Here is an 11,181-nt window from a genome sequence, read left to right as displayed (position 1 = left end):
CTAAAATGGTAATAAATTAAAAGAATGACTGATTAGCTTACAAATATACATAAAAGTGTTGTTTCTATCAAAATATTGTATAATTAGATCAATATTTTAACATTTATGTTGTGCCACCTTTTCATATAAGCGATTACCTCTTAACTTAGAATGACCCATTTGTATTTTAAAAAAGTATTTTGAGATAATTGCCAATTCCCAGATTGACATTAAACTCGGCCGGGACTCGCTTAAGCATGTAGAGCAATTTCAATACCTGGGTAGCACTATTACAGCCAAGTGCCACCTTGACAGCGAAATAAACTGCAGAATAGGAGCCGCTGCAGCAGCGTTCGGGAAACTTCGTTCCAAGGTGTTTCGGTCCCACGACATAAAGCTCTCTACAAAAGTTGCTGTATACATGGCTATTGTCCTGCCAAATCTCCTTTATGCCTCAGAAACGTGGTGCGTATATCGGAAGCATATTCGCTCATTGGACAGCTTCCACCTAAGATGCCTCCGCGACATTATGGGCGTCCACTGGTCCGACCGTGTTCGGAACACGGAGATCCTTAGACGTGCTGATGTCGCCGGAATAGAGGCCTACCTAATGAGGCGACAGCTACGATGGAGCGGTCACGTCTCCCGCATGTCCCAAGATCGAGTCGCGAAACGCATCTTCTACAGCGAACTGCAAACTGGTAAGCGAAAGCAAGGCGGACAGTTTCTGCGGTTCAAAGATGTGTTGAAGCGGCATATGAAGAGAGCTCATATAGCCCCGTCAACATGGGAGACACTAGCTGGTGACCGTCCACAGTGGAGGCATATTGTGCAGACGCAGGTGCGTGAGTTTGAAGCCAGGCGACGCACAGAGCTCGACGTTAAGCGTGACGAGCTAAAGGCCAGACCACCTGTGGCCATCACGTACAATTACGTCGGAGGGGTGCTGACATGCAGCGAATGTGGCCGCACATTTGCTGCAAGGATTGGCTACGTCAGTCACCTGAGACCGCACCAGCGACGCTCTCAGCTGTAGCATAGCAGTCGCTGTAGCCGAAAACGGCTAGGAGGAGATGATTTTGTATTTAAATACAAATTCAAAAACTATTTTGTATTTTGCATTTGAAATGGTATTATCAAGGAAGTATTTGTATTTTGTATTTAAATACTTTTTATAAAGTATTTTTCACATCTCTGTTTTTAACCCTTAGTATGTCTAAGTACTGATCAGTGCGAACGAATTTAAACCTATAGATATTAAACAAAGGATTTTAATTTGTGTGCACTGATCAGTGCTTAGACAGACTAAAGGTTAATTGTACCAAAGTTAGTTCCCATGAATTTTCCTGACAAAAGTTGTACGTAAATATTTAGAAGAAAACCCCACTGGGTATTCTATAAATGACATGGAAACCTGCATGTGGCCTACTTAGCCATTGTGAACTATCATACAACACCTTTTTCTGTTCTAGACAGTTTAACTTTCACTTAAACATAAAGAATCTAGAATAAGAATAGAATAATTTACTGAGAATACCTTAAAAGAAGTATTCAAATTTAAATTAAATATACTCCGTATACTTATTAATAATTAGAAAGCTTTTTAAATTGTTTATTGGAATTTGTTGTTGGATTTTACAGCATTTATTTGACTGTCATAAAAATGATTCCCAAAAAAATTATTTTACTGTTGTAAAACGGATTCCCAAAAAAATTTTTTCAAACTCCTGACAATCATATTTAGCAAATTGATCCCTGTCTCCGAGTGCATAGAAATTTAAAAGACTACATCAGACACATTCTAATCATAACAAGTGTAAAGCTTCAAACAATCAAGGGATCAGTGTGATTTATACAAATAAAGAAACAAAGAAGAGCCAAAGCTAAAATAGTTACCTAAGACAGATCTTGACAAGCAGACATGTCAATCACACCCTCGGACAAAACAAAAATAAACCTTTAAAACACTCCAAAGTTTAAATCTGACCAGCCCAAACTAGAGATAAGAAAGTGATCTAATTAACATCTTTGGCAGTTTGCCAAACATCATCATTTAGCTCTCACGGGGCCAAACAATAGTGAAAGGGGTTAATGAGTATTATACATACTAGTTACACCTCAGGAAGTACTCCAAAAAATCCAGACACAACACTTCCACTTAGTTAAGATGGGTATTTAAACGCACAATGTATTCACACGAGATTCGCTAACGCGTATTCTGCATATAAAACGTGATTAATTAGCGAAATTATTATCCCAGGCTCGGGGATCAGCTGATCGCACGCGTCTATATTAATCAAGAGTACACGGTAAAGTAGGGCAAACATCTAGACTAGCGGCGTCCGACACGACTCGGTCCGCACGGCGCGCGGCCGCCCGACTGGCACGCCTCACGACACGCCGAATCCCCACGATACAAAACACTTCACCACCGTGTTTACCACCAGCTCTACGTACTCCGTAACCCAAAAACTGTCAATCTGACATGATCAAAACACCAAATTCGCAATGTGAGAACGGCGATACGAGCGAACAACAAAGACATGTCAACTCGTTCGAACTGAACGTAAAACTATAGTTACCTCGGCGGCCCTTGGCGATTTTTGCGTTTGTTGTTCATATCTCCTTCGCCCGACTGCCCCGGCGGGTAGGCACCTTCTCGTCTGCGCGTAGGGACCGGAATTTTGGCTAATTAATATCACTTCTTTTACAACACAGTCCTTTCAACTTTCGCGGATGCACAAAACTGCAGTTGAAACTAGGAGTTAGCGCTCGAAAGGAGGCAACAAGGATTCATCGAATTCACTAATGTTGGTTTACATTTGCCAACAAATATAAATTAAAATATATTTGAGTACAAAATCGCGGTTCGATTTATTCTCGGGAACTAATCCCGAAAAATAAACGGGTTGGCAGATTTCTCGTGCCTGCAATCAGCGCAGGAATACAACATGGCGCTGTGACGTATATCAAACGAATTGCAAAAAACCAAAATCACACTCTTATGATTACGTTTTACCACGCAACAATCACTTAAAATATATCTTAAATTTAAGATATTTTAAAAGATAAATAATATCACACGCTAGTAAGAAATAAATTATAAGGTCAACGTTTGAATGACTTCCACATAGAGCACATCCAATATGGCGGACGAAAGGTATTTGACTTTTGGTGTTGCCATATAAAAGGGGAAAACTCCATAAACAACTGGACATCAAAATCATCAAATTGATTTTGAAATCCTCCATAAATTCTGTTAATAATAGTAAATCAGTCTTAGGTAGCTAAATAAAACATTAAAATAATGTAGTTAATAAAGCTTTACTAAAAAAAATAAACAGTACATAAAGTGGTTTTATACATTTATTCAGAATACGTGTATCCGAACGGAATAACAACAAGCGAATTAAAATTTTTCAGTGATGTTACGTCATAAATCAATTAATTATGAAATGTACTTACCTTTCCAGTCGTATTGTTTCGAAGTTCAATCCTGGAAAGTAGCTCACATAGTCGTACTCCCATATTTTACAGAAATATTTGCCATTCCTGCAATGTCATTGACTTCAACAAATCAAGTTTGCAACATAGCGAAAAAACGGCTACGTTCGCGCGCGCGCGCGAATTTCCATCCATCGATAAACGCGTCGCAAGTTTATATTGATCGTCGTGGGCGGATTTATAGGTCACGCTCAAAATGAGTCTCAAAAACGGGACAAAAATGTCCCAGCGCGAGAAATTCGAGTTAATTAACTCAGAAGTGCGTTCTTTTTACGAGTACTGCAAAGAAGCGGGAATGACTGACGAGGAAATGGATTTAATTTGCCGGCCACTGACGAATGCAGTGCGGAAGGCGTCTATCAGAAGATGGACGAGGGTTTTTATGTTTCTGGTGATGGTAATGGCCATCGGGTATACCGTAAGCCAGACGGAAACTTTTCAATGGCACGCGTCGGCCGTGGCGCGGATCGTGATGATCAAAATCCTGCCGTTCTGGGACTGGACGCCATTGTACTATAACAAGTGTGTGGTGGACCGCTCGCAGCCGCATAATCTGGACAACCTGGCGTCTGCCGCGGACTGCATCGCCTGCGAAGCTGTCAGTGAGTAACCTGTGGCCTTAAAATAGGATGGGAGTAATTTAGGCTCTTGACCTAATTTAGCCTTGTACCTGACCTAGTAAGCTCTTCCCGTGTTACCTCTTCAGGGGAAGGGCCTGTTGTTTCCGCTTAAGTGTTCAACGTTACCTAACTGTAGTGGCTGTAATTATATTATTTATTACAGAAAACCTCGTAATAATATTACGCTCAATGCTATCTATTTACCGACAGGTCATACATTTATAAATTTTATAATTTAATGTTAATTCTTTGGCCCTATGCAAACTTTATCCCACTTCTGTACTAGTTTATACATTTGTAGGATAGTGCCTGGAATCTGGAATGTATGACAGCATAAATGGACCTATTAAACATTTTAACTTTTAAGTACAAAACATAACGCTATTTACATTTAAATTTTTAACTGGCTTATAATTACTGACTCTAGATTTCTTCTAATAATACTTACCTAAGTGGATAAAACTGGCTTTATTCATTTTAACAAAGATACCTATACCCTAATACTTAGTACTTATATCAAATATCTCAATATAAGTTTACTAAAAAAAAAACCGTGATATTTCTTGAAAATTTGAGTTAGGTATTCACTCGTAATTATTTGGGAACACAAGTTCGTCCTCATGATCTGCGTATCTTATAGAACTTTTCCATGTAAATCTTGCTATCCGATAATCTTAGTAGACAGATTAAATTTAAAAGCAACCCGATAACTAACTTAATCCTTTCATAATTCACCAACAACTAACCACCAAGTACAGGCAGCAGCAGAAGTTGCTAAGCGGGCTAGGTGTTCAAAATTACCTTGACACGCTCTTATTCTCTTAACAATAAAGTCGCGTCAAGACCATTTTGAACACCTGGCCCGCTTAACAACTTCTGCTGCTGAGTGTACTAACATACAATTAAAATTAAAACCAAAATACAAAATACAATTTTAATTTTCCAGGATCCATCGTCCGCGTATCCGACACCAATTACAACGAGGTGTTCAACCACCACCTCCTCCGCGGCGCCCCAGTGATCGTCACCGACGCCCACTACGACTGGTCCGTCTCTCGAACCGAACTCAACTTGACCAACCTCATCAGCGGAGACGAACGTCTCAGAGACTCCGTACCTTGCCGGGTCTTGACCAACGTCAGAATCGGCCGACAGCCCATGGATTTAGAGGAGATAGTCTCCAGAATCACCAACACTAACATCCCTAGCTGGTTCGTTCATTTTCAGAACTGCGATATCAGGGCCGTTAAATCTTTTCGCATCCTTGCTCCTAGACCTTATTTCCTTTCCCCTCACATCCCTCCTTCACATTTCAACTGGCTTCTCCTCTCAAAGAGCTACGACACGCATAGATACAAGTACTTGGAACTTGATGTTGGGTTGATCATAATGTCACAACTGAAGGGAAAGTCTTGGCTGCAGTTGAAGCCTAGAGCGCCTTGCGAGGATGACTGTTTCACTCTGAACTTCGAATTGAGTGAGGGGGAGACGTTGGTACTTGGGAATTCGCTGTGGGAGTTCGAATATTTGCCGGGCAAAGGGGAGAATGTTGCGATGATCACTGAAACCGACTGGGTTGAGTCGTAAACGAATTTAATCTTTCGGTGTTGTGGTAGCGGTTTGTTTGAATAAGTTTTATGAATTGCTGGACTGAAGTACATATATGCTTTTGATTGTGTCAGTAATGGTATGGATATATGAAAATGCATAGGTAGTCTACTCTACATTTTAAAAAGTGGCGGTTCGTTTGGCCAATCTCCCCAAGTGTGACAGTGACATCTTAGCTTGACTTGCGTTGTAGCGCGCGTCTCTAAGGTACTTGAAGTTGCGCGTGACATATGGACTCGCACGCGACAACGCAAGTTGTGCTAGAGTTAGACCAAGAAAAGTCTGCAGCGATTTTGATAGCCCACGCAGTGCAAGTGTTATTTATACGTCATAATTTCATAGAAGTTTGAAGTTTAAAACAACACTTGCACTGTGTGGGCTATCAAAATCGTTGCAGACTTTTCTTTGACTAACACTAGCATTCTGGTTTTGTACTAAAATGACACTTGAAATGGACAGATTGGCGTATCGAAGTGTTACTAATGCATTTGAAAAAAAAAAATAGTTTAGACCCCATTAACATTTAATCAATAAATTGATAACATGGGGTTTCAAAGTAAACGTGTGAAGTACTTCAATAATCTACATTAAAAGTTTACGATTACATAAAATACGTATTATATAATAACCGTTTTCGAATAATATACATAGAATACTAAGTCATAACAGCGTATATAGACTGAATTGTTGATACATATCGACACATGTACCATCACTACCATCGCATCACATTCCATTTTGTAACTTATTCATATAGACATAAGATTTATTGTTAAATAACGAGCTTTAGTACCACGTTTACTTCATTCGAAGTCTAATAGGGTGATTTTGAAAAGATCCGGTGAATGCTGGTACTATAAATAAATATAAATCTGCTGGCAGCAAGGGATTTGTTGTTTGCCTTTACGGAGCCATTAACCTTTTGGATGCCAATGACCGATATATCCGCAGGTCCAACGCCAAATACGGATTAATCGGTCACAGACCATAGAGCAACATAGACCTACGTGCATATGCATAAAGTTCAATTTCAGTTTTGACACTTCGGTGGCGTGGCGTCCGCGTGACAGCTTTTGTTGACACGGCGTCGAAAAGGTTAAAAAAATATCTGTATCTGTCTGTGTGTCTGTGTGTGTGTCTGGAGATATACCGATAGTTAGATAACAACGAAAGGCGTCAACCGGAGATCAATGCCTCTAGGCTTTGAGGAGAAATAAACGTGGTGCTATTGATGTAATCAGATATATTATTATTATATTAATATAAAGCAATAACATTTTCAACCTGAGCCTCATCGGATAATCTTCGACGATGGAATACTTACCTACTATACTATAGCATCTATAACACTATTAAGTATTATAATATCCAACGGATTATTAATACTGTATTAAGATAAACCTAGCGGCATACATTTGGAGCACCTTGGCTATAGCGCATTTTGCTTATGATTTAAAACATTTTAAAGTAAATAATTTTCTAAATATCTAGCCGTCCATACATCAAAACACATGCCAATATAAATGCAATTTCTATTTGACAATATAAAGATTCAAAAGAGAATGGAATGGGAGACTTTTATAGGCCCCACATCTAGCGTCTTTCGAGCGTCGACGTCTACAACTCCATGGCCGCTGCTCGATGCAACGTCGACGCAACTGCGCAGCGACGTCATTTTCCATAGCGCTGACCAGACGCCGACAGACGCCGACGCTCGAAAGACGCTAGATGTGGGGAGGGGGGGCTAAAAGTCAGCTACAGTGAGCTGCGAAAGTGCATATCCACTTTATGAATGGAATGGAAAAAATGTTAATATATATTTGACGTCGCCTATAGGTACCTACGTACCTACATACTTAGAAGCCTCAAACTGAAAAATGCATGGAACTCAAGTTCTTCTAAGTCAAAACTCTTCTAGAAGTGAAGTTGTAGCTCTAAATGTTTGCTGCTTACATAAATTATTCATATATTAAGCATTCACATAACACTTGTAACTTGCACGGACTTAGAATACATTTTGATTGTGACGGGTATTCAGTATTACATATTAATATATTATAATGTGAATCGACACGTGGTTTCCATTTCCCTGCTTACGTAAGTTATGGAACTATGCAAAGGTTAGTATCTGTTTATCATAAATATAAATACTTAATATGAATAAGGTGTCTAGCGGTTGACGCGATTTTAAAACGAGACTTCAATATTTAAAAAAAGACTTCCACTTTATCATTAAATGTTATGTTTATTTATTGCTTCAGAACTCCGTCATTAGGGTTCCGTACCCAAAGGGTAAAACGGGATCGTATTACTAAGACTCTGCTGTCCGTCCGTCCGTCCGTCTGTCACCAGGCTGTATCTCACGAACCGTGATACTGTCTAGTTGATATTTTCACAGATGATGTTTTTCTGTTGCCGCTATAATAACAAATACTAAAAACAGAATAAAATAAAGATTTAAGTGGGGCTCCCATACAACAAACGTGATTTTCGACCGAAGTTAAGCAACGTCGGGCGGGGTCATTACTTGGATGGGTGACCGTTTTTTTTTTGCATTATGGTACGGAACCCTTCGTGCGCGACTCCGACTTGCACTTGCCCGGTTTTTTTTAATCTATTTGGATTTTAATTGTTTAACCTTTTCGACGCCCTGTCAAACACAAAAGCTGTAGGACGCCACGTCACCAAAGTGTCAAAACAAAACTGAAATTGAACTTTATGCATATGCACGTAGGTCTATGTTACTCTGTGGTCTGTGACCGATAAATCCGTCTTTGGCGTTGGACCTGCGGTGCGGATAAAGCGGTCATTGGGGCGTCCAAAAGGTTAAATGCATATACTACCAGATTTACGTCCTATTCTGATGATGTTTCGTGATCCTCAGATTTTATGACTCTTATGAGCATAGTTACTTGGATTCTTGTATTTTTATCTACAAAATCAAGCATTTGCATTTAAACAGTGCACAACGCTATTTGTTGAAATGTAACTACCGATGATTACCAGAATTTAGTATAATGGATCTCCTATATAAACGACAAGTTAGACCGTAAAAGTCTGCAGCGATTTTGATAGCCCACGCAGTGCAAGTGTCATTTTAAGCGTGGGCTATCAAATCCGCAGCAGACTTTTATTGGTGCGACTATAGTATTCGTAATTTTACTTACTGTCAAAAGCATGACACTTTCTAATTTTACTTGAAAGAGATTGAAAACCCAAATCTATTACAAACTCCCATTTATTAACTAAATGCATTAAATAATTTACAAACAGCGACACTCCTAACTGTCCATAGGTGGACCTTATGCCTTTTGCAATAAGGTTTACCCATGGACATTTAACAGTGTGGGGTACAACTAAGGTACTTGTCCCACCGCCGACGATGAGCGATAAGCGAGTAGAACGATAAACTAGAAACGAGTGGGCGAGCGGCGAGAAGCGAGTGTTAGCTCCAATAGTTTTGTCGCTCGGCTATAGGCGAGTGTTCGAGTGCGACGGGCAATTACTCGCGTAACTCGCTCGGGCGGTGCAGCGAACACGCAGACAGCGCGGACTTGTTCAAACTACGAAGCGAGCATCGCCGAGCGAGTACCGCTCAGCTAGTTTTATCTTATCGCGGCGACGGTGTTTTCGCCGGCAGTGTGAACAGCCAGCGATGGACTATTAATATATGTGTCTCTTTTACTAACACAGGACTCTAATCTTTTGTTCGTTTCTTGAGCGAGATAATCGCCGACAGTTAATCGCTTACTCGCTCTATGTGGGACATGCCTAATGTACCATATTAGTTACATTACATCATAATACTTTGGTATCATTAATCAGCCTTCTCCTTGTGCAGAGGCTTGCCCCTCAGCCACAGCAGCAGGGTCTTGAGAGAGAGCACCACGGGGAACATTATGGGCAGGAAGAGAGGAATGTAGATGGCGTATCTGAAAATAAAGTGACGTCATTAGTTGGCTTACGGCCACTTGCACCATCCCACTAACCCGGAGTTAAGCGGTTATACCGTTAACCCAGTGTCAAATTGCACTGGTAACCATGGTAACTCCAGGTTTAACCGGTTAACCCCGGGCTAGTGAAATGGTGCAAGTGCGTAACTATTAAATTAAAAATAAATAAATAAACCCCTACGCTATATGCCAAAAAATTTGGAGAAGAACTCTTCAACTGCTGGATTTCTATCAAACATAAAGAACCACCGCAAGGAAACTCGCTTTCACCATAGAGAAAAAAAACCGGGCAAGTGCGAGTCGGACTCGCGCACGAAGGGTTCCGTACCATAATGCAAAAAAAACGGAAAAAAATGCAAAAAAACGGTCACCCATCCAAGTAACTACTGACCACGCCCGACGTTGCTTAACTTTGGTCAAAAATCACGTTTGTTGTATATGGGAGCCCCACTTAAATCTTTATTTTATTCTGTTTTTAGTATTTGTTGTTATAGCGGCAACAGAAATACATCATCTGTCAAAATTTCAACTGTCTAGCTATCACGATTCGTGAGATACAGCCTGGTGACAGACAGACGGACGGGCGGACGGACAGCGAAGTCTTAGTAATAGGGTACTGTTTTACCCTTTGGGTACGGAACCCTAAAAAGTACATAGAGTGCTCACTGCATACATCAGTTGTAGCAGTACTGACAATTCCGCTACTCAATAAAGGCGGTCTCGGCGGCTCTGTGGCCCCCCCGGGAGCTCTTGTAGGCCTCCACTAGGTACTCACTTCTGATCATCAGGGAAGTATAACAACGCCAGTAGACTAGGCTCCATAAAGGCGGTCTCGGCGGCTCTGTGGCCCCCCCGGGAGCTCTTGTAGGCCTCCACTAGGTACTCACTTCTGATCATCAGGGAAGTATAACAACGCCAGTAGACTAGGCTCCATAAAGGCGGTCTCGGCGGCTCTGTGGGCCCCCCGGGAGCTCTTGTAGGCCTCCACCAGGTACTCACTTCTGATCATCAGGGAAGTACAGCAACGCCAGTAGACTAGGCTCCATAAAGGCGGTCTCGGCGGCTCTGTGGGCCCCCCGGGAGCTCTTGTAGGCCTCCATCAGCTGCCCGGCGGCCAGGTGCTCGCGCGCGAGGCCGATGCCGTCGACTGCCGCGTTGATGGACGCGCCGACTTCGTCGTTGATCACGATGTTGGAGATTTCACCTGGAAGCAATCACATACACATGTACACGTTTTTTTTAGCATTAGAAATAAGGTAAACAATCTTGATGTGTCTTATGATTGTAAAACACGTTTTAAAAATAAGTCACGGCTAATATGTAACAATTATGAATCTAATACGACCGTTTATATTCTTCTGCTTTCTTAAGTAATAGTTACTGATTTTTAAAAGCGTTTTTCAATTAAAAGACATGTCAAGATCGCTTACCTTCTTTCTAATGCTAAAAAAACGAATCATAGTGCATAATTACTGTCCATATTATTTTCACGGAAACGTACGAACGTGTCTTGCTAT

General features: G+C 40.9%; 2 protein-coding genes across 2 annotated transcripts in view; one reads left to right on the top strand and one right to left on the bottom strand.

Moving 5' to 3' along the window:
• The first annotated feature begins 3,609 nt into the window (after nt 1-3,609).
• On the top strand, nt 3,610-7,782 carry LOC134674478 (uncharacterized). Its single transcript, XM_063532576.1, has 2 exons — nt 3,610-4,085; nt 5,050-7,782. Exons 1-2 carry the CDS (start codon nt 3,680-3,682, stop codon nt 5,688-5,690), a joined length of 1,047 nt encoding a protein of 348 aa, XP_063388646.1. The 5' UTR covers nt 3,610-3,679; the 3' UTR covers nt 5,691-7,782.
• A 1,151-nt stretch (nt 7,783-8,933) lies between these two features.
• The window catches only part of LOC134674492 (GPI transamidase component PIG-S), a 91,295-nt gene continuing 89,047 nt past the window's right edge, over nt 8,934-11,181 (bottom strand). The window contains exons 10-11 of the mRNA XM_063532592.1: nt 10,664-10,868; nt 8,934-9,643 (exon numbers count right to left, since the gene is read on the bottom strand). Of these exons, the coding sequence (XP_063388662.1) occupies nt 9,529-9,643; nt 10,664-10,868 (320 nt within the window). The 3' untranslated portion in view covers nt 8,934-9,528. The remainder of the gene's footprint in view (nt 9,644-10,663; nt 10,869-11,181) is intronic.

This window comes from Cydia fagiglandana, chromosome 20 (assembly GCF_963556715.1).
Source record: "Cydia fagiglandana chromosome 20, ilCydFagi1.1, whole genome shotgun sequence".
NCBI classification, from domain to species: domain Eukaryota; kingdom Metazoa; phylum Arthropoda; class Insecta; order Lepidoptera; family Tortricidae; genus Cydia; species Cydia fagiglandana.
This window is presented reverse-complemented; position numbering and strand designations above follow the sequence as displayed.

What these genes read in the sequence shown, in the direction of transcription:
- LOC134674478 (XM_063532576.1), top strand. Translation starts at nt 3,680, where the DNA reads ATGAGTCTCAAAAACGGGACAAAAATGTCCCAGCGCGAGAAATTCGAG. An exon ending in CATCGCCTGCGAAGCTGTCA is followed by an intron (nt 4,086 to 5,049) that starts GTGAGTAACCTG and finishes TTAATTTTCCAG; the next exon opens with GATCCATCGTCCGCGTATCC.